This window comes from Macaca mulatta, chromosome 9 (genome assembly GCF_049350105.2).
Source record: "Macaca mulatta isolate MMU2019108-1 chromosome 9, T2T-MMU8v2.0, whole genome shotgun sequence".
Taxonomy (NCBI): Eukaryota; Metazoa; Chordata; class Mammalia; order Primates; family Cercopithecidae; genus Macaca; species Macaca mulatta.
The window spans coordinates 28,139,649-28,163,919 of NC_133414.1; the positions used below are offsets into that span (position 1 = coordinate 28,139,649).

The window sequence follows — 24,271 nt, forward strand, 5'->3', positions numbered from 1 at the left end:
TGAAGTTCAGCCTCCTCTATTAAGTGTTATTATATATGCAGATGTGTCAATGTTGGCGAGTGTTAGTAGGAAATAACCTCTGTATCTTACATCTCAAAATACTAATATTTTTGTTAGAAATCTATAAAATTTTTCCATTTAAATATCCTCAAAACATATCCAAAATGAAACCGTTTTTTATTTCCTTAAGATCTCATTTCAGGCTAGGCATAGTGGCTCTTGCCTACAACTCCCGGCACTTTGGGAGGCCAAAGCAGGTGGACTGCTTGAGCCCAGGAGTTTGAGACCAGCCAGGGCAACACAGTGAAACCCCTTCTCTTGAAAAAATAAAAATAAAAAATTAGCCAAGCATAGTGGCACACACCTGTAGTCCCAGCTACTTGCATGGCTGAGGAGGGAGGATCACTTGAGCCCAGAAGGTTGTGAACTGTGCTTGAGCTATTGCACTTCAGTGAGACACTGTCTCTTTTTAAAAAAGATCTCACTTTGTTTCCTTAACATTTACCTTTATGGATGAGTAATTTCACCATTTGCCTGGAATCTGTTTGAAATTCCCTTTGATTCCTCCCTATCTTCTAAGTACATCATAGCTTTGTATGTCATAGGCACTCAATGTCTAATGTTAATTCTTTTTTTTTTTTTTTTCAGACAGAATCTGGCTGTTGTCCAGGATGGAGTTCAGTGGTGCAATCTTGGCTCACTGCAACCTCCGCCTCCCGGGTTCAAGCAATTCTCGTGCCTCAGCCTCCCAAATAGCTGGGATTACAAGTGTGTGCCACTACACTTGGCTAAATTTTATATTTTTAGGACACAGGGTTTTGCCACGTTGGCCAGGCTGGTCTGGAACTCCTGGCCTCAAGTGATCCTCCCTCCTGAACCTCCCAAAGTGCCAAGATTACAGGCATAAGCCACTGTGCCCAGCCAAGGCCAATTCTTTCTTTGAAATGATTCTTAACTCACTCCTCTGCTTTATAAATTAAAAAAAAAAAAATCATTCCTATGTAAATATTATAAAGCTTTAGTTTCTACACTGTTTAAAAAAAATTAATCAGAAAGCCATTAAGCTGAGACAGCTCCCGCATTCTGGGTTCCTACTTAGGCAAACCAAAACACAACTGAGAGTAACTTAATCAGAAACCTCCAACTAACCTCTAACTAGGAACTTTACTAATCAGAAACCACAATTAACTTCTAACCAATCAAATATTTTGCTTGTCTTGCTTCTTTGAACTTCCCCCTGCTTCATGTCTCTGTGGTCTGAAGCTGCCCGATTCATGAATCACTGTGAACTCAAACTCCAAAAAAGGTAACGTACCTAAGTTTATCTTTGAAGACCAATAATAAAATCTAACAACTCCTAGATCACATAATCTTTTGAAGCTTAAAAACAAGCACACAAGCACACACTAATCCAGTCATCCCTTGGTATCAAGAAGGCTTGGTTCCAGGACCCCCATGAATACCAAAATCCAAGGATGCTCAAATCCCTCATATAAACTGGTGTAGTATTTGCATATAACCAACACTACCCTCCAATATACTTTACATCATCTCTAAATTACTTATAATACCTAATACAAGGTAAATGCTATGTAAATAGTAATGATATTTATTTGTATTATTTTTTATTCTTGTATTGTCCTTGCATTTTTTACTCTTTTTCTTTCTGGAATTTTTTTTATCCAAGGTTGGCTGAATCCACAGATAGAAACCTGGAGATACAAAGGGCCAACTACATATGAAAAGTCCTTTGTAAATTATGATCCAGGCTGTTAATTATTATTAGTGTTCTTCAAAATAAATGTAAATTTCTTTGCTAAGTATTCAGGCCTTCCCTATTCTAGCTTCCTCTCAAACCTTGTGCTCACTTACAAAGATCATCTTCTTTTAATTCTCCTTTATGAATATGTTCTGGTAGTTTCTCTATGCTGGGATTCTCTTATACGTATCTTATTATTATTCCCAAAAATCAAACCAGATTTACTTTGGGATATTTTGCATATTTTTAAATTCCTATTAAACTAACATGTACCATTTATTTCACAGCATAAAATGCATTAACACAGTAAATACTATTTAAATAAAACCCAGGTATATTTAAATACAAATACCAAAACACTAAAATTTATATCACAAAATAAGAAAATGCAATGGAATATTAATCTTGGAGTATGGCAATCGTAAGCATAAAGCCTAGTAGCTATAAGAAAAATATTAATATATTTAGATACAATTTTAAAAATTCTGTATGTATATTTTTTAAATACCAAAAAACATCAAAGTCAAAAGCCAGACAGCAATATGAGTAAATAGTTGCCAATATATGAGTGGCTACTAACTCTTCAAACAGAAAAAAAAGGACTCTGACAAGTCAGTAAGAAAACAAACTTCTAAACAGAAAAGTGGGCAAAAAATACAAAAATAATTTGAAAGCTGTAAGCAGTATCTCACTATCCTCAAAACACTAATTTTAAAATAAACGTAAACTTTTCCTTCTAATAATTTTGGCCTGGCAAATGTTCATTAACTACTACCAAAATTTCTACCTTCACACATCTCTACAACATTCTGGAAATATTTAAGCCAACAATGATCCTTTAGAGAGAACACAAAACTAAGAAAACAAAGCAGCATTAAGATTACTGGGGAGAAGCAATTGTGTGTATGTGTGTATTTTTCAGTCACAGAAACAAACTATAGACACATATGCCAAATAATCAGCTTCTAAAATATATTCTTCTCAGACCGTGCACCTTCATCCCTCACCAAAAACGTATTTTAAAATAGCCTGCATAACAATGTGAATGTACTTAATGTCACAGAACTATACACCTAAAAAGAGTTAAATGGTCATTTTATGTTATGTATATCTTACCACAGTAAAAAAATCTAAAAACAAAAACAAAGCCCCCCACCCTTGTGTCTAATATATCCATATTATGGCTAGAAAGCAGATTTCCAAAATTCACAGTCCTATACTTTCAGCATTTATTATGCTGTTTATATCTCCCACTTACACATATACGATGAAATAGTTAAATTTTCTCATCCAAAACTTCCTTGTAAAATTTAGATTCATCGTATACTCAGCTAAGTACTATGTCTTGAACTGTTAAACACAACTACTAATTGAGGGATGAGGTAATGGAAGATATTCACTACTAACATAATGACAGAAAAAAATTTTTAATGAATGTATACTGCTTTGGTAGGAATAATCAAGGTGAGGCAAAATGGGGAAGTGTGTGTGTGTGTGTGTGTGTGCACATATACAGGTATATATGTATACATACATGCATGCATGAACATATTGTTTTTCTTTAAATCTTAAGGTAGATAGTAACACAAAAGACATTTTCCCCGGATTCTCAAAACTCCAACCCCAGAGATCAGTCTAGTTTAAAGCACCTTGAATTAAAACTGAATTTCAGCTCTTATACAAGCCTAGCCACATCTCTGAATAAAAATACAAGAAATAAACAAGCAATCTCCTCTGCATTTGCAATGTGTTCCAATTTTATATACAATTTACAGACATAAAAAGTGAAGAGGAGATTCCAATAGTCTCAGAGAGAAATAGAATAAAGGTTAATGCTTTCAGCTATACTCTTCTCTCAACCAGGAACCCCAAAAAATCCAGAATGTAACAGATCTAGCAACAGCACCAGTCAGATCAATCAGCTAGGACAAGCTTCAAGATTCTAGCTGACTCCTTAACAACTTAAAAAATATTCTGAAGACCAGAATCCAAATCAAACAGTCCTCTTAGAAAGGAACTTCCAAATTTCAAAGGAATAGTTTATCCTGAGCAGAGACAGCGAAAGAATTTAGGTCATTCCAAATGCTTGCAAAATGACCCATAAATACCAAAAAGCTGACACACTACAGGTATCCTTCAAGATCAGCTAATTTTCCATGCTTAGAAATGAACACAGGCAACACATCATCTCTCTCCTGAAAATCTGTGGGGTTTTTTTTTGCGGGGGGGAGGGTGGGGGGTTAAGACAAAATTACATACAATTTTCATTTTTTAATAAGTTGCTGGCATTACATATACACACAGGTATACAAATATATATACATATTTAGAAATGAAATGATTAAAGTATTTATAAATTATTTTCTAAAGTAATTTTGAAAAGCATGTAGATTTTTATTTTTAAATATTCAGTAGAGAAAGACAGACATGGAATTCACAACACAAATGGATAATATTTATTTGTCTAGGATTTATGGTTTAATAACCATTTCAAATTTTAATATCATTTTTAGTATAGCCTACTCCACTGATAAAATTACACCCCAACCTTAGTAAAAATGCATATTAAAAATTGTATGAAAATTATAATACTAGTTGCTAAAGAGAATCTATTAATTACAATTATCTTTATCACAATATTTCCTATCCAAAATATTTACTGGATATGCAAATTTGTTTGTTTATGTAATATAAAATGCTTACCTTGACACCATGGCCCACATCATCCAGAACTGTGTAATCGATGGGTTTCCGAATATACCTTACAGGGCGCTCCATATTCGCAGGTGCTATTATTTTGTGAGTTCTTGACGTATTCTTATTTGTTGTCAAAATACCAATCTCTCTTCGAGCCACTTTCTCTTTATGAATATCCACAGTCTATATTTTAAATTTGAACAAAACAAGAAAATATTATTTGGCATAATATATTTGCTATCCATATACATTGGACCATATTTAGGATGGACCACAGGACTGTACACCACATGTCTATTTTCCAGTGAATACTATTAAATTATACTAGGCTAAAAGCAGAGAATGTTTAGTGGTGGTTTAAAGCACCAACTAATGTAATGGATTTGATTTTAAAACAATTCTCTGGAAAGCAGTTTTCTTTCCTAACAATTTGGTATGTGGGCCGGGCATGGTAGCTCACGCCTGTAATATCAGCACTTTAGACCAAAGCAGGGGGACTGCTTGAGTTCAGGAGTTCAAGACCAGTCTGGGCAACATGGCAAAACCCTGTCTCTACAAAAAGTACAAAACAGCCAGGCATGGTGGCATGCACCTGTGGTCCCAGCTACTGGGGACGTGAAGTGAGAGGATCGCTTCAACCTGGGAGGTGAAGGCTGCAGTGAGCTGTGATTGTGCCACTGCACTCCAGCCTGGGCAACAGAGGGAGACCCTGTCTCAAAAAAAGAAAGAGATTTGGTATGTGCAGAAAGGGAAAGTTGTCCTGGTATGAGTAGCTGACACTTTATTTATTCAGTGTGATGCAGAATCCCCCCCATACACACCCCAAAAAAAGTAATTACAACACAATGAGGCAAGTGCTATAATGACACATGCACAGTTCATTCAAAATTACTATAAAGGTGCTGAGAACAAGACAACTAACTAGGTTGAAAAGGTTCATTTAAAGGCTTTAAGAGTACGTAGGTTTCAAAGGATAAACAGGAGTCAAGAATTGGATATGAAAAATATTAAAGGCAGAGAGAATAACATCCTGCAGAAAAAGGTTTAAGAGAGAAAAATGGTAAGAGCAGATATACACTGTCAGCAAGCAGCCTAGACACCTGTTTGGCACAGCCTACCTAGGACTGGCCTACAAGGTTTTTAAAAAAAATTTTTTAATTTAGCTGCCAACTTAAAACTGGACAGTAGCCAGCACATGAGAAATAATTATACAACTGCTCAACAACTTAAAATCCAGCTTAATAAGGAAGTGATGACAAATTTAAATTGAGTGGCATGATCACCTCTGCATTTTAAGAAGATCCCAGTAGCAGAGGTATTGAAGATAGAAAGAACAAGACTACAGAGAGTAAAACCAACTAAGGGGCAATTATGGTAGTCTAGGTGGACGAGGCCAGGATAGGAACTGAAGCAGGAAAAAGGGGGGGGAGGGGAAGGTACTCCCAGGGAAAAGAACAGTTCAATGTTATGCTTGAATCAAATCTGTCACAATTCTGTCTTATTTTATCAGAACTTTTTAATTGAGAAAGAACTTCTAATCAAAAATGCTATCCCAATTCCAAAACAAGATAGATAGAGACACCTCTCCATGAGTATCTATCATTTCTGTACATCTTGTGAGAAGATGCACTAACTCCCTTCGTTCTGGATGTTTATAGAGTAAACAGCCTTAGAAAATAAAGCATCTCCTTAGAAAGCAAAGGCAGAATTGTTTACTGTCCAATATAATAAAGCTAATGTAACCCTCCAGGAGAAAGGTTTTTTGCCCATTATAAAAGATGTGGTCCCCTAAATTGAGAGTACTTTTTCTCTAATGCACACAACTGTGTATGCAAAGGCATCACTTGGCTCTTTGCAGTATCCTGGGGAAACTGGGGCTGTTTTCTAGCACAAATGCTGACACTCTGGCTACTACTATTGCCATGAGTAATGATGTCCTTTGTTTCTGATCCAGGAGTCTCATGTCTTCCAAAAGAATCCATGAAACTGTGGTAGGCTAACTCATCAGTTAACAAGGATAAATCTCGGGACCGTCACAATTTTCAATTGTTCTGGCAATGAAAATAGAATGCTGATGGGGACAAAGCTTTCTAGAAATGGAAGGAAAGACCAGTTAGCAGAAATTGAGAAAAGTCCACGAGAATCATTAACGAACATGTTGTCCATTGTATGGTCAACCAGGCAATGAATGATCCTCCACTTTACTGCCTGTTAATGAGGCTAAAATGAAGTTTCAGGATAAGTACCAGGAAGTAGACAGATTCAAAGACAACAGCCTGAATGATGCCCTGGTTACTGTCAACACTTCTGCGGATGGGAGGACTTCCTTATCAAGCTGACAGTCAGCCTCAGCAGGTGTGCCTCGTGAAATCTTCCAGACTAAGATTTTGTCAGGAAGAGGGAGACGGGGGCACATAAGGTTCTGTTTCCTTTGGACAACAGTTACAGAGACATGCATCTACACTGAGTTTGAAAGTAAGAAAATTTGCAACCATTGTTGGCAGAGCCAAACAAATCTTTAGAACTTTGGCTAGTTTGCTTGGAAGATGAGGAACATGTAGTTACATTGTTCAGGCATGTAATGCTTGTTAAAGAAGAATGGCATTTTGCTGGCTATCTTAGTGCTCAGCTCCTACTGCAGTCTACCTTGCCAACATTCAATCCTTTCAAGATGACTACGAAGGGCCTCAGCATTTTCTGGTGGTACAACCTGTCCACTACAAGGAACCTTTGACACTCTTGGGGAAATTTCCCTAAGACAAACTCCCTTGGACACCAACCAGTCTACAGACTCCTACTGTACTAGATTGGGTTTAAAATGAGGATCAAGGTGATTCACTGGAGAATCAGAAACTAGCTCAAAGAATCTAGATAATTCTTGCTGTCAGTCCTGCAGCCTTAGAAAACTCCAGTAGCCCTAGTATTGAAATCAAGCAAGAATTTAAGAGATCTTATCTTGACATTATCTTAACAATGGAGCAGCAAAGAGCCTATATTACGGTGAACTTCTAAAAAATGGTGCCATTGTGCAGTTCAAGCCCGTCAGCCAAAGGGTACAAAACCCATTTCCCCCACCAGAAAGTGACAAAACTGTAGCTGTTCGATCAATGTGTTCCCAAACAGAAATGGATACCGTCCATAATGATGACCTTTTTTGTGTGTGTAAGACAACATCTTGCTCTGTCACCTAGGCTGGAGGGCAGTGGAACAATCACGGCTCACTGCAATCTTCAAATTCTTTCACTCAAGCAATCCTCTGACCTCAGCCTCCTGAGCAGCTGGGACAACAGGTGCATCCCACCATGCCAGGCTAATTTCTTTAATATAATTTTTAGTAGAGACGAGGTCTTGCAATGTTGCCCAGGCTGGTCTCCAACTCCTGGGCTCAAGCAATAATGATCTTGCACAGAATACAGGGTTTTGGTTGAACCAAAATTACCTCAGGTTTATTTTACTGATCAGCACACAGCTATAGCACCACTCAAAACTGAAAGTAAATGTCTCTTGTTCACTGGTACAAAGCTACTCTCTCCCAGCCTCCCTCATCCCTCAACCTCAGCTGCTTTACAAAGAAAGATGATTAGGAGTGGGGCCAAGTTCTCCAAGTTCCCAAAGGAGACTGAAGATCACACACACCTGGATAGGCTACATAACTTTGGGGAGAGCACAGATTCAACATTTTACGGTTCTGTTGGATACAGGAGCCCAAGGCACCTTCATACCCATCCTGCGGAAGAATAAGTTACAAGCTTCCAATACTGAGGTCTGGGTAGGGTTCAAAGTAGGGAAGGGATGCTACTGTGACCTTTTGGGTGGGGCTCTTTGGACCATTCACTGTACTGGTTGTGGCTTCCACTGCTGAGTGTCTAGTGGTATTGATATTTTACATGCTGAACTGTGAGTGATCATAAGCTCCAGGGAGATCATGCTCACTGTCAAGAGCCCATGTAGAAAGGCATTAGTAAGTCTGGGGCCCCACATTCCTTATGACCTGTTTGAGTACAAGTCTGTGCATACATGACTTTTCTGAGTAGACCCTCTGGCAAGAGGAACAACCTCTTCTGGAGGTGACTGGTGGGTTTGGATTCAATGCCTCCCTGACATAGCTACTAGGTATGCCTCTTTTGAAAGGAGAGGGAGTCAACTCAAATGCAATGACTAGCAAAGTGGGAAAGGCCCAACAAGCCTCTCTCATCACATGAACTGATAATATTCAAGAATGCAGCCAGTCTGGCCCCTAGGGCATCTCAGCTTTACATGAAAAAGTAGCAGCTTCTCCCTTTGAGAACATCTGATCTTGCATTCTGCCACCTAAACCAAATCTGCTAGCTCAGTGAGGCCCTTGATTCACAAAGGTTCCATAAATGCCTGGGCCTGTTTCACTGATTATTCAACTAAGCTGAGACCCTGTGGTGCCTAGTGGGCTTTAAACTCCAGTGCCCATAATACAGAACTGAAAATGGGTGTGGTTGCTTTGTTCCACCAGCAAAACTCAAGGACATTCTCACAGATCTAGCCAATATTCCCCTTGAAAACCTTGTTATATTTTTACTGACTATCAGGCTATTACCAACAGCCTAGCTATTTAGTCAGTCACTTGGAAAACTACAGAATGACATATTTAAGACTGTCCATAAACCATGGAGATCAATTGTAATTGCTGATCAAACCATCTGGGTCATTAATACAGATGTTTACGGTAAGAGTCCATTGTCTGATTAGACCAATTATAATCAAGCTACTGATCAAACTGCACTGTCAAGGCTGCTACCACTGCTGCTGGATCCATCATCATACAAGACACAGCAACACATCTATCATCATAGAGTGGATACAAAGTAAAAGACTCTATGTTCCTGATGCAGAGGCTGCCACCTCATCCCAGACTTGTGAGTCCTGGAAAAGGAATCATTTGTCTCATGGTGAGAGGAACCACATCACATGCTAATGGCAGATTGGTTGCATCAGACCTTTGACAACCTTTTTCAGGCTATCAGTGGTGTCTCACTGTTGATGACACTTTTCCAGGGTCTGGTACTGCTATTCCACTTCAATCAGCTGACTCCAGCCATACTATTGCAGTCCTTGACACTAATCTGTGTCCTATTTTTACTTTCCACATCATTTGCAATCTGACAATAGGTACACTTTTTATCACAAAAGTCACTCAACAATGAGCTGTTAGTCAAGGTATCTGATACTCTACCATCCACAAGCATCTTATATTGCTTAGTGCTGCAATAGCCTTATCAGAAATCATCTCGAAAAACTCAACAACAACAAAAATAAACCCGACTCAAAAATGGACAAAAGACTTGAACAGACATTTCTCCAAAGAAGACAGGCAAACAGAAGCTGGGCATGGTGGCTCATGTCTGCAATCTCAACACTTTGGGAGGCCTAGGCGGGCGGATCACAAGGTCAGGAGATGGAGACCATCTTGGCCAACATGGTGAAACCCTGTCTCTACCAAAAATACAAAAATTAGCTGGGCATGGTGGAATGTACCTGTAGTCCCAGCTACTCAGGAGGCTGAGGCAGGAGAATCGCTTGAACCATGGAGTCAGAGGTTGCAGTGAGCCGAGATTATGCCACTGCACTCCAGCCTGGCGACAGAGTGAGACTTCATCTCAAAAAAAAAAAAAAGAAGACAGGCAAATGGCCAATAAGCACATGAAACGACATTCAATATCACTCATCATGAGGGCAATGCAAATCAAAACCACAATGTGACACAACCTCACAACCACAATGATGGTTACAATCAAAAAATCAAGATGTGGAGAAACGGGAGCCCTTGTGCACTTGCAGTCACTGTGAAACATAGTATAGTGAGATTCCTCACAAAATTAAAAACAGAATTAGCACACAACCCAGCAATTCCAATTATAGGTATATTCCCAAAAGAACTGAAAGCAGGGTCACCTAGCAGCTTTATTCACAACAGCCAACTATCCATCAACAGATCAATGGATGCACAAAATGTGATATATACATACTATAGAATAGTATTTAGACTTAACAATGAAGGTACTTTTGATACAAGCTACAATATGGATGAACCTTGAGGACATTATGCTGAGTGAAATATGCCAGTCACAAAAAGACATATATTGTATGATTCCATTTATATGAGGTAACTAGAGTAGTCAAATTCATAAAAACAGAAAGTGGAGATAGTGATTGCCTGGGGGAGGAAAGCTCAATAGACACTTGTTGTTTAATGGGCATAGGGTTTAATTTCTACAAGATAAAAAGAGTCCTAGAGATTATTAGTTGCTCAGCATTGTAACTGTACTTAACACTACTGAACAGTACACTTAAAATGGTTAAGATTGTAATCATATATGCATTTTGCCACAATTTTTTAAAAAATTTTAACCATCTCAAAAGATTTCTGAGTATACCTCTGTCACCTCTGCCTGGTCTACACAGGAGTACAGCAGTTTGGTCGCTAAATGTGGCTGTCTCCAGGAAGAGAACAGCTCCTGGCCAATTGGGATTCCACCCTGACCATTTCTAAGCATGATGCTTCTTTCTTTCCTCTAATGGAAATCCCAGGCTAGCTTGATTGGTCTACTCTCTGGGTGGCAATCCAGTCAAAAGGAGGTCTTTGGTATAAACTTAATTCAGGTTCAGCCACCTGGAATTGACAATCTGGATTTTCTTGCTGGATTTCCTTGGTCTTAAATAATAATGACCACTTAGTTAAGTATACTGCTTCCCCTAGGGTGGCTCATGTGGACTAAAGTAGGAGACATAAAAGGGTCGCTGTAAGTTTAATAAAAAGGACCTTTGTCGCTCTCGCACCTGGCCCTTCCAGACAAAAGGTCTGGGTTTGAGTCAGAGATGACTGGAAAAAAGGTAAAGCTAGCTACTGGAATGGGACACACTGATTTTGTGGCAGTCGAAGGGGTACAACAACCCTGTCTGGCACCTGTGGGGAAACACCTTAGATGTTGGGAAGGAAAAGGAGGGACATTAGTGATCTGTCTTTTAGAATCATCCCTCACAAAGGACATTTCTCTGCAAATGCGCAAAACCTCAAATTTAACTGACTACTGGGTCTGCCCCTACCCCGCCACACAGCTTTGATCACTACTCAATCATCATTCTCCTTAACCACACAGTCTCTCGGAAGCAGCAGAAGATGGTCCAAGCTCCCAAATCTCCCACACGAAACACCTGTCCATAACTTCAGGCATCTTTTCAAGGCACAGTCATTTCAAGGGACAGATGAATGCCATCAAGTTGGTGGCACAGATAATAAATAGGACAGATTGGACTGACTGCCTTCAGGCAGTCTCTCCACAAACAAGTACTAGAGAAGTATTCATACTGAACTCGGAACCCTAAGGCTTACCAGCCATCAGGGAGGCCACATTGGAGAAACTATCAGCCTGTGCCCTCTGACTTAAAAGTAGGTCCCACATAACTGGGAGGTGGGGGTGGGGGAGCGTGTCGGAGGGGCAGAAGTAGGACAATATAAACAACACATTCTTTATAGGCACACAGTCCTTGGGAGTGTTTCTTGTTTGGAAGTCAGGCATTGCCTCCCTTCAGAAAATGTGATGACTTGCACACCAAGGGAATAATCGCTATAATGGGAGTCATCCAATTAGAAAAGTTTGTTTGAAATTTGTTCCGGACTTGAGCTAAAGCAATCGACGACATCACCTTGGGCCTAGAGGCATTCAGGACAGTCTCAAATCACTAACCAGGATTGTTACAGATAAAAGAATAGCCCTACACTACCTCTTTGTAGACCAAGGCCAAATCTGTGCTATATATTCTGCAGTAACTAGATTAATGCCTTGGGCCAAGAGTAAAGTCAGAGCAGAAACAAAGAGAAAGCCACCACCTGGCTCTCTTAGATAGACCCTAAAGGTTTATTGCATTTGTTATGTTGGCTGGGTCTCGGACCCTGGGGAGCATAATTGAAGTCAATATTGCAGTCTGGCCTCATCCTGCTATCCTGTTGATAGTAACTTTAATGAAATGTGTTATAAGAAAAACTGAATGGATCTGGTCCCAGGCTCTGTCAGTGAGACTAATCAGAGTGACCAGTGAAGTTGTATAATCATGGGAAGGAAATCTTACCAGAAGCCAAGAAGGTATAGAAATGAAGGTAGAATACTGTTGGAAGGCAATTATACTTGAGTCTTTCATGTTTCTGTACCTGTCGTGAGTAGAGGGACTGATTCCTTTTATTCCATACCAACTTGTTACATATGTTTGTATTATATAAGGAATGGTCTTCAGGGATCAAGAAATAGCGTCTCCCTCAGGAGCAAAAGGCAGGTTTGTTTGCTGTCTAGTACAATAAAGATGTCATTTCCAGCGGGCATGGTGGCTCACGCCTGTAATCCCAGCACTTTGGGAAGCGAGTGAGGCAGATCACCTGAGGTCAGGAATTCAAGACCAGCCTGGTCAACACGGTGAAATTCTGTCTCTACTAGAAATACAAAAATTAGGCGGGCACGGTGGCGCACACCTGTAGTCTCAACTACTTGCGGGGGTGCTGAGGCATGAGAACAGCTTGAACCTGGGAGGTGGAGGAAGTGAACCAAGTGCAGTGAAACAAGTGCAGTGAACGAAGTGCAGTGAACCAAGATCATGCCACTGCACTCCAGCCTGAGGGACAGAGTAAGACTCTGTCTGGAAAAAAAAAAATTGTCATCTCCCTCCAGGGTGAATGAAGGTCAGGTAGGCTTACAACTTACTACCTATTATCAAAGTTTGGGTTCCCTAAACTGGTAGTCCCTCTCCTGTAACAGACTGCAGTGCATTACAGAAAAGGCATCACCACATGCATCACTCGGCCCCTTTCACCTTCCTCTATGGAGCAGTGGGTTTGGGAAACCGGCACAAATGCTAACGCTCTGGCTCCTGTTATTCTCATCAGTAATAAAGTCCTGTGTCTCTGGTCCAGAAGTCTTCTGTCTTCTACCAGCATCTACAAAAGACGTTAGCTTGCATGGAGGGCAAAATCTGACTCTTAACAGTTCTTGAAAAAACTGTTTTTATAGTGAAACAATTCACATATTCTGACCACCCCCATCCCCAAGTAATTCTGAGGATTATCTGATACAATCATTGATTCATTGATGTTACAAAATGTAAAGAGCCACATTTTTGTAGAATGCCTCTCTACACTTTTTTTTTTTTTTTGACAGGGTCTTGCTCTGTCGCCCAGACTGGAGTTCAATGGTGCCATCTCGGCTCACTGCGCCCTCTGCCTCCCGGGTTCAAGCGATTCTCATGTCTCATGACTCCCAAGTAGCTGGGACTACAGGCATGTGCCCCCACACCCGGCTTATTTTTGTATATTTTGTAGAGATGGGGTTTCACCATGTTGGCCAGGCTGGTGGCAAACTCCTGACCTCAACTGATTTGCCAGCCTCAGTCTCCTAAAGTGCTGGGATTACAGGCATGAGCCACCATACCCAGCCTCTCCACACATCTTTTAAACTCCTCCCTTTTCTAATAGGTCCAGCACTAGTATAAATTTTAGCTCAATTCTGCTCAACACAGAATTAAGTTGAGGAATCCCTAACTCCATAGAGAGGAAAATACTGAGACTTCATTGGAAGCTGGAAAAGATGGACCAGTATTTACCTAGGTTTGTTTCTACCTCTCCCAAACACTCATTCTCTGTCTCCTTTGTAAGGTCATCTTACAGTGTCTCCAGGTTCACTTTCCTCTTTAAAACCCCTCAGCAAATTCGTCCACATTCAGGCTTAAATTACTATATATACACACAAACTTCTATTTATCTATTCAAGAACGCTCATCTAAGCTGTAAGTTCATGTATAAAACTGACATTCTCTCAGATATTTGAATGGTACCTTAAAGTGAACATGTTCAAAATCAAACACACAGGCCACTCAATCCTATTTCAATGTTCCTACTTCAATTCTCTATTAGTTTATGTAAGCATTTACTTCATGTTTAATTTTACTAAATCTTGTCACATTTACCTTTAAATACCAGAAATCTGTTTCTAACACTTTAATCCTACTCAATCTACTACCATCTCTCACCTTGGCTATTGCAACAGCCTTCTAATTGGTCCACTTGTACCCAATCTGGCCTTTATCCAGTCTGCTCTCTATGGTGTAACCATGGAGAGCTTTACAAAAGAAGTAAACTTGAGAAAACAAAATTAAAAATGTGTACATTTCACCTGTTTAAACCCTATTAAAAGAGCATCCCACACGGCCCCCAGTCCTCAAAGGAAAAATTAATTCAAAATGTCTTGTTCTTTCCCTATTTTTCTCAAGCATCATGGAATCCACAACTCTCCTCCTTAAAATCATCCTTTTTTCACCCTTCCTACTTCACTCACACTCTGCAGAATTATTCAGGACACGATTTCAAATTACTTGAAAAATTATACTCTGGTCTACTCCCTCTCCATTCTCTCAATTCTGAATCATAAAAGTCCAAAACACAACACGTCCAGCAAAGCACAACCCTCCATATGGCAGGGTGAGGAAATAAAGCGGGTAGAGAAGAAGGGAACAGGTTTGGAACATTTGTCTAACAACAGCATGCATATGTTCACCAAGCGAGAGTTAGCTTTTTCAGCGAGACTAATTCTTTCTCATACTTGAATTTCCTTACTTTCACACGTTTTTCTTCAACTTTACATAGCAAAAGCAGCAGTCTGACATTAAAAAATAATAATAATAAGCTTTTAGTCTTAATATATGAGAGTCAAAATCAGAGTAACCCCAATTGAGAAGAACTAGATGGCCCAAGAGATTGCCCTATAGCAATCCTTAGACCCACTCGTTTTAAAAAAAAAAGCACGCAAACTTGAAATTAGAAAATTATGTTTGAATACTAACTCTTTTGCTTACTGGATATAAAATTTTATACAAGTTTTAATTAATTAAAATTTAATTTTGCTTATAATATTTGGCTCTGTGTCCCCACCCAAATCTCATCTTGAATTGTACTCCCATAATTCCCACATGTTGTCGGGGGGACACAGTGGGAGATAATTTGAATCACGGGGTCGGTTTCCCTCATACTGTTCTCATGGTAGTGAATAAGTCTCACGAGATCTGATGGTTTCATCAGGGGTTTCCACTCTTGCATCCTTCTCATTTTCTCTTGCTGCTGCATCCTGGCATGATTCTTAGGCCTCCCCAGCCATGTGGAACTGTAAGCCCAATTGAATCTCTTTTTCTTCCCAGTTTCAGGTATATCTTTATCAGCAATGTGAAAACAGACTAATACAGCTTATATAAAATGGGAATAGCATATTAGAAACTATAACATTGCTTGATACAAAAAAGTACTAAAAATTAATAAATCTGAATCTTATTTATCAAACTATCCAATCTACAACTCTGCAATTAAGATAAAGCATTTCTAAAATATGAATATGAAAACATGAATGTATCACATTATGTATTTGAAATATGATGAATGTGATTTAGGTTCCAATCTCCAGTTTTGCCACTGGCAATACAATTTTGAAGAACTCCTCAAAGCCAGTCTAATAAACATTAAGATACCAGCAGTTTGAGGCCGGGCGCAGTGGCTCACGCCTGTAATTCCAGCACTTTGGGAGGCCGAGGCGGGTGGATCACGGGGTCAGGAGATCAAGACCATCCTGGCTAACACGGTGAAACCCCGTCTCTACTAAAAATACAAAAAAATTAGCCAGGAGTGGTGGCGGGCATCTGTCGTCCCAGCTACTCAGAAGGCTGAGACAGGAGAATGGCGTGAACCCCGGGAGGCGGAGCTTGCAGTGAGTCAAGATCACGCCACTGCACTCCAGCCTGGGCAACAGAGCCAGACTCTGTCTCACACACACACACACACACACACACACACACACACAAATACCAGCAGTTTGAAAACTCAACTGATTCCAAGGTAAACAAATGCTAAAATTCATGTGGGAAAAAAAAAAAGTGGATCCTCATTTTCTTGACAGGAACTGGGCATGTAGTCCTACTCCCTGTTATGTACAGAGGCAAAGGGAAGAGCTCCGGCCCCCCTTGGCATGTCTTTGGTGCCATGCAGCTTCCTGTCTGCCAGTTCTATCCTCAAGCACCAGGACACCAGGGAAAAGGAAAAAGAAAAAAGAAAGTGGATCTCAGAGGTAGGGGTATCAAAAGTACTAACTAGAGAAAAGATAACAACCCAAAGACAAGTTCTCAATAAATGAAGACCATGCTTGATGCATCAGCACCTGAAGGAGAAAAGACAAAATCAAAATAGAATATACATGAAACAAATTTGGAAGTAACCAATAGAATGAACATGTACAGGGGGAATCACCTTTTAAAGCTTGAATACATACACACATTTGAATTACATATGCTTTATATAATTCGAAGCTCACAAAATTCAAGAAGTATAACAAATGATGGTGTTTCCGTTTCCTGGCTAAACATCAAATGACAATAAAAGACATTGTTTAACTACTCCCCTGTTCAGTTTTGAAATTATGCAGTGGTTCACAAAATTTTTAATGTGAGGGAAATCTACACATTTTAAAAGGGATTTTCTGTATTTATTAATATTTTATGTTTTTATTTAACTTTTAAGCTCAGGGGTACATATGTAAGATGTGTTACTTTGTTGCATAGGTAAACATGTGTCATGAGTGTTGTTGTACAGATTATTTCATCACCCAAGTATTAAACCTAGTATCCACTAGGTTTTTCCTGATCCTCTCCCTCTTCCCACCCTTCACCATCTGGTAGGCCCCAGTGTGCACTGTTCCCCTCTATGTGTCCATGTGTTCTCATCATTTAGATCCTACATATAAGTGAGAACATGTAGTATTTGGTTTTCTGCTCCTGCATTAGTTTGCTAAGGATAATGGCCTCCAGTTCCATTCATGTCCCTGCAAAAGACATGATCTCATTATTTTTTGATGGCTGCATAGTATTCCATGGTGTGTATGTACCTCTTTTTCTTTATCCAGTCTATCACTGATGGGACATTTAGATTGATTCCATCTTTGCTACTGTGAATAGTGCTACAGTGAACATACATGTGCATGTGTCTTTATAACAGAACAATTTATATTCCTTTGGGTATATACCCAGTAATGGGATTGCTGGGTCAAATGGTATTTCTGTCTCTAGGTCTTTGAGGATTCACCACACTGTTTTCCACAATGGTTGAACTAATTTACATTCCCACCAACAGTGTAAAAGCGTTCCTTTTTCTCCACGACCTCACCAGCATCTGTTATTTTTTTGACTTTTTAATAATAACCATTCTGACTGGTATGAAATGGAATCTCATTATGGTTTTTATTTGCATTTTTTAATGGTCAGCGATGTTAAATTCTTTTTCATATGATTGTTGGACGCGCACGTATGTCTTCTAAGAAGTGTCTGTTCTCTGTTCATGTCCTTTGCCCACTTTTTAATGGGTTTTTTTTTTCTTGTAAGTTTAAGTTCCTTATAGAAGCTGGATATTAGACCTTTGTCAGAAAAATGTGAAACACTTCATGAATTTGCATGTCATCCTTGCACAGGAGGCATGCTAATCTTCTCTGTATTGCTCCAATTTTAGTGTACGTGCTGCAGAAGTGACCACTTATGTTGTATTTTTATCACATAAAATGAAATTGTACTGCAATGGGCTGGTAAAAATGACATAGTTATAGTTAGTCCAATACAAAGCAAACAAAGCCTCTGAATTTGGGTAACGCAAGAGGCGTAATCTAGAGCTAATACTGGCTGTGCTCAGTGACTCACACCTATAATCCCAGCCCTTTGGGAGGCCAAGGAGAATGGATCATTTGAGTCCAGGAGTTCGAGACTAGCCTAGGCAACATGGTGAAACCCCATCTCTACAAAAAATGCAAAAAAATTTGCTGGGCATGGTGGCACACACTTGTAAGTCCCAGCTACTCAGGAGTCTGAGGTGAGAGGATCTCCTGAGCCCAAGAGGTTAAGGCTGCAGTGAGCCACAATCACACTACGGCACTACAGCCTCGGTAAGAGTAAGACTCGGTCTCCAAACAAACAAAAAAAATAGAGCAAATACAATACAAGTGGAAAACTCTTTTGGCAGACTCAATATGACAAGCAAAAATCATACCAAGAGTTGTGAGAGAGACGAATGGCAATATGGAACATAAGATAATCAACAGGAATATTCTACAGTAAAAATCACTAGAGCACCCTGAATAAAACCCTAAAAACTCTCTCCCCTATTATATTTTACTTCTAGTTATAAATAAGAAATAAGGAAACAGTGAGATAGGAGTTTGAAAGAAAAACCTGGAAAAAAAATTAAATGGTCTTCAAAACCAGATACAACACACCCCCATCTACTCACAACCACATATACACCTAATCGTCCCCCTTCTATCCCATGTTATCTTGATACCAAGTCTTTCCAAACTGATCTATGGCTTCAATGCATTCCAATAAAAATGCCAACAGAGACTTCCAAGGTTCTAAATTTATATGGGAGGGCAAAGGGGAAGGAATGGCTGAGACATGGTCTAAAAGAAAAATAAGAAGGGAGGGTAACTTGCCTCTTGAGATATTATGAAACCATAGTAAAGAAGATAGTAGGGTTCTTACAGGGTTAAATAAATGGACCAATACAACAGAAGAGAGAATTCAGAAAAAAAAAAAAAAATCATGCTTATAAGGAAATTTAGTATCTTACAGTGATAGCACAGAAAGAAAGAATGTATTGTTTTAGGCCGGGCGCGGTGGCTCAAGCCTGTAATCCCAGCACTTTGGGAGGCCGAGACGGGCGGATCACGAGGTCAGGAGATCGAGACCATCCTGGCTAACACGATGAAACCCCGTCTCTACTAAAAAATACAAAAAACTAGCCGGGCGCGGTGGCGGGCGCCTGTAGTCCCAGCTACTCGGGAGGCTGAGGCAGGAGAATGGCGTAAACCCGGGAGGCGGAGCTTGCAGTGAGCTGAGATCCGGCCACTGCACTCCAGCCTGGGCGACAGAGCGAGACTCCGTCTCAAAAAAACAAAACAAACAAACAAACAAACAAAAAACAAAAAAAAAAAAAAAAAACAGAATGTATTGTTTGAGTAGAGCAAATATTTTGCCATATAGAAAAAAACACTGAAAATGGATCCCTACCTCAAACCATAGGAGAAAACTAATTCCAGATCCTTTAAATTTAAATGCAAATAAATGGCATATTTATACTTGCAACATTATACATTATATACATTAATGAGAATGAACAAATTACTAATGAATGAACTATGTATATGTAATATGGATAAATCTTAGAAATTATAATGCTGAATAAAAAAAGTAAGCCATGCTAGAGTACATACAGGATGAATCCATTGTTATAAACCCAAACACAAGCAAAATTAAACAATAATTGTTTAGTGATACACATACATGTGATTTCAAAAAAATGTTAAGTGCAAGGGAATGATAAACATCCCTTTTGTGGTGGGTGAGAAGTATACAGAGAAAAGAAACAGAATTGGTCATTTTCTAGTTTTTAGTTTTAATGATGGATTCAGAGATGTTTGATTTATTATTGCATATGCATAACATATATTACATTTATTCTTTTGAATAAGTATAATTTTTGTCTTTAATTACACACAAATAGCACACAGAAAAGAATGATTAATATTCCTGAAGCAACATCAAAAGACTCCATGAAAGAAACCTCAATTTTGCCAGCCATATCTGGCAGGTAAAAGAGAAAAAAGGAGAGTGGGGAAAAAGGTCAAAATCCAAGCACAGCAGACAGTATAAGCCAGGGAAAAAAGGCATGAAAACACAACACCTTCTCTGAGATTAGAGAAAAGCTAAAATAGCATGAATAAAAGTAAGTTGAACTCTACTCTAATTAAGAGTTAAAGAAAAGATTATGGAAATTAGGAGGCCAATCTTGAAAACTTCTTTTTAAATGGTCAAGCAAGGCTTTTATTAAAATAAGCAGATTGGGAATTGAATAAATAAAATTAATTGTATGGTAAGTAAATGTTCTAAAGGAAACATTAAAATATTCTAAAAGCAATTATATTTAGAGAGGAAAACATCTTCTAAAATGTAGAAATAAAATGATAAACTTCATAAGCAGACAAGATTTTAAAATTATCTTTTAAGATATGATTATTTTAAACTGCTGTATAGAAATAGGTTTTCATTTTGTTCTTTTTTCTCTCCCTAGTCACTCTGGAGGAAATAAAAAGAATACATATGCTTCTTTTAAAGATCTTCCAGAAAAATCCTTCTTAATCACCAAAAGACAGAAAGGCAGGCAGGAAAGAAGTATGACATAGCAACACTACTTAATGTTCCATGGATTTTCTACAATATCATCTCAGAAGGCCTACTATCATCCTCGCAACTGCCACTGCTACTACAGGGAGGGCATTATAGGTTTTAAGCAAAGAACCTTGTACATAAGTAAAAACACAATAAATGTTTGCTAAAAAAATAACTACAGAATGAAAACCGAAATATTTTTGCCCTGAATAGAGAAAGGAGAGGGGTATAAAAAGGGCAGAAGAAGAGAGTCCTGAGACAAGCTGCACAGAGGAAGCCTTCAGCCAAGAAAGAGACAATCTTTGTCTGTTATTGCTTATTTGGACCAGACTCTGGAAATGGCCTTATGCCCAAAATTCTGTGTTACAGATCTTTGTTCAATAAGCTTGAAACAAGGTCCCAATCAACTTCGAAGTTAACTTGATTCAGAATGACCCATATACACACCATAAAATAGATCTATTTAGAAAAGATGAGCTGCAAAATCAGACTCTGGTGGAAAAACAAAAACCACTTGGATCAGAATTATTCTGAAATATTTTAGCCTGGGAAAAACTGAATCTGTTACTAACATTCTGGCCCATGCCTAATTTTTTAGTACTTCCCATGACATTTTTCTGTCTCCTCCTCGCCTGCTTAATTATATAAGATAAACTACAAAATACTCTATGTGGTAATCACATACCCACCTCAAAAAAGAAACCTTTTTGCCTAATTTAGTGATAATCATTTTTTATCCAAACTAGAATCTAAGCTAAATATGAACTTTTAATAGAACATTAGATCACAGTTTATCTTCTAAGCACCAGGTCATGAATTTGTACTTAATTCTTCAACCTACTACTTCTTACCTAACAATTAACATTTGTTTCAATATTTCATGAGTGTCTCTCCCTTCTTAAAAAGATGATATATTTTAAATTCTCCAGCCTGGGCAACATAGTGAGACCCTGTCTCTACAAAAAAAAAAAAATTTTTTTAAATTAGCCAGGCAAAGGCCGGGTGCAGTGGTTTACACCCATAATCCCAGCACTTCGGGGGGCCAAAGTGGGTGGATCACTTGAGGTCAGGAGCCCAAGACCAACCTGGCCAACATGGTGAAACCCCATCTCTACCAAAACATATAAAAATTAGCCGGGAGTGACATGGGCGCATGTAATCCCAGCTACTCGGGAGGCTACAGCAGGAGAATCCCTTGAACCCAGGAGGCAGAGGTTGCATTGAGCCAAGTTCATGCCACTGTACTCCAGCCTGAGCAACTCTGTCTCCAAAATAAATAAAAATAAAAATAACTACATTAGCCAGGCAAGGTGGCTCACACCTGTAGTTCCAGCTACACAAGAGGCAGGAGAATTGCTTAAGCCTAGGAAGTCGAAGATGCAGTAAACAGTGATCATGCCACTGCATTCCAAACTAGGTGACACAACAAGACCGTGTCGCAATAGATGAAAAACAAGTAAAATAAAATTCTCTACATATGTCAGGCAGTATAGTCTAATGACTAAGAGTTGAATTCAGGAACCAAACTGTGTGGATTTAATAGGTAGTTGTACCATTTACCAACTGTGTGAACATGGGTAAGTTACTTAACCATCCTATGCCCTCAGTTTTCTTACCATACAGATGAGATGTAAAAACAAGCAAAAAAACAGTTATCAACTTCACGGTTACTGTAAGGATTAAATGAGGTAATATATAGAATGGATTTTCAACAGTATCTAGCATGTAGAAAAATCAATATACGTTAGGTTTTTATTACTATTGTTTCCCAGTCCCTATTCAAGTGTTTAACTGAGTTTACTTGATGATATGAAACCAGAAAAAGCTTATAGCCAATAATAAATACAACTCATCTTAGCAATCTTAGACATTAGAAGTTGTTACTTAGGGCCAGGCCCAGTGGCTCATGCCTGTAATCCCAGCACTTTGGGATGCCGAAGTAGGTGGACTGCTTGAGGACAGGAGTTCGAGACCAGCCTGGCCAACATGGCGAAATCCTGTCTCTACTAACAATACAAAACTTAGCCAGGCATTGTGGCGCACGCCTGTAATCCCAGCTACTCAGGAGGCTGAGGCACAAGAATCGCCTGTAATCCCAGCTATTCGGGAAGCAGAGGTTGCAGTTAGCTGAGATCGTACCACTGCACTCCAGCCTGGGCAATAGAATGAGAATCTGTCCCCACAGAGGCCGGGCAAGGTGGCTCATGCCTGTAATCCCAGCACTTTGGGAGGCTGAGGCTGGCAGATTATGAAGTCAGGAGATCAAGACTATCCTGGCTAACGTGGTGAAACCCCGTCTCTACTAAAAATACAAAAAATTAGCCAAGTGTGGTGGTGGGCGCCTGTAGTCCCAGCTACTCAGGAGGCTGAGGCAGGAGAATGGCGTGAACCTAGGAGGTGGAGCTTGCAGTGAGCCAAGATTGCGCCACTGCACTCTAGCCTGGGCAACAGAGCGAGACTCTGTCTCAAAAAAAAAAAAAAAAAAGAAAGAAAAAGAAAAAGAAATTGTTACTTAGTCCATTTAAGATACCCCAAGTATACTGCATGCAAAACAAGCAGCACAAATCAATATTATCAAAAAAGAAGATTCAAATCTAAAAACTTCAAAAGGATTTGGATTCACTTAGTAGTAGCCCTTTCTAGGCACCCTTATTTCTTTCTTCATTATAGGAGTATTTTTGGTCCTATAATTCTTCTTTCAAGCAATGACAACATTTGGAGATATTTATACTGAAAGGATATTTAAAAGTACAAGTTGGTACTTCAGTGTAAATTTTGAGGATGGATTTACACTCTGATGTCTCTCCCTCCTGTAACGTCACCAAAATGACTGCCAAAGGATTCATTTATTTATACACACACACACATTTTTTAGAGGGATAAGGGACAAGTATTTCCAACAAATCTCTGAATATCAGAAAACAAATCAAGGCAAGGCAGCTAACTCTTCCGACTAGAAGCAGAACTTAAAACACCTGCACACAGCAAGGCAATTTGTCCTAAAAGAAACAGTCTCTGGAAGCCAGGTTCTTTAAATGAGGAACCACAATAAGATACCACTTCATACTCACTAGGATAGTTATAATCAAAAAAATAGAGCCGGGTGCAGTGGCACATGCCTCTAGTAGAAGATACTCAGGAGGCTGATGGAGGAGGATCAACTGAGTCCAGGAGTCTGAAGCCAGCCTGGACAACATAGCAAGGCCCTATTTCAAAAAAATAATACTAGACAAAACAAGTCTGTAAGGATGTGAAGACAAAAGAAGTGTTTCTCTGCAACACTCATACACTGCTGATGGGAATATAAAATGGGACAGCCATTTGGGGAAACAGTCAGCAGTTCCTCAAATAGTTAAACACAGAGTTACCATACGATCCAGCGATTCCACTTCTAGGTATACAACCAGTATAACTGAAAACATATGTCTATGCAAAACTTGTACACAATTGTTCACAGCAGCATTATTCGTAACAGTCAAAAAGTGGAAACAACCCAAATGTCTATCAAATAAAATGATGAACAGATAAAGAAAAGGTAGTCTATCCATACAACAG

At 39.1% G+C, this 24,271-nt stretch overlaps 1 protein-coding gene and 2 non-coding genes across 22 annotated transcripts in view; 1 reads left to right on the forward strand and 2 right to left on the reverse strand.

Annotated features, from left to right (window-relative positions):
• ABI1 (abl interactor 1) overlaps positions 1–24,271 on the reverse strand; it is a 117,949-nt gene that overhangs the window by 25,920 nt on the left and 67,758 nt on the right. For all 20 annotated transcript variants that reach the window (XM_001103797.5, XM_015146661.3, XM_015146659.3 and 17 more), the window contains exon 3: positions 4,463–4,639. In XM_001103797.5, coding sequence (XP_001103797.1) covers positions 4,463–4,639 — 177 coding nt within the window. The remainder of the gene's footprint in view (positions 1–4,462; positions 4,640–24,271) is intronic.
• LOC114670214 (small nucleolar RNA SNORA57) lies at positions 16,394–16,540 on the forward strand. The gene has a single exon (XR_003719696.1). It is a non-coding gene; the product is annotated as a small nucleolar RNA SNORA57 (small nucleolar RNA).
• LOC114670276 (U6 spliceosomal RNA) lies at positions 17,926–18,032 on the reverse strand. The gene has a single exon (XR_003719744.1). It is a non-coding gene; the product is annotated as a U6 spliceosomal RNA (small nuclear RNA).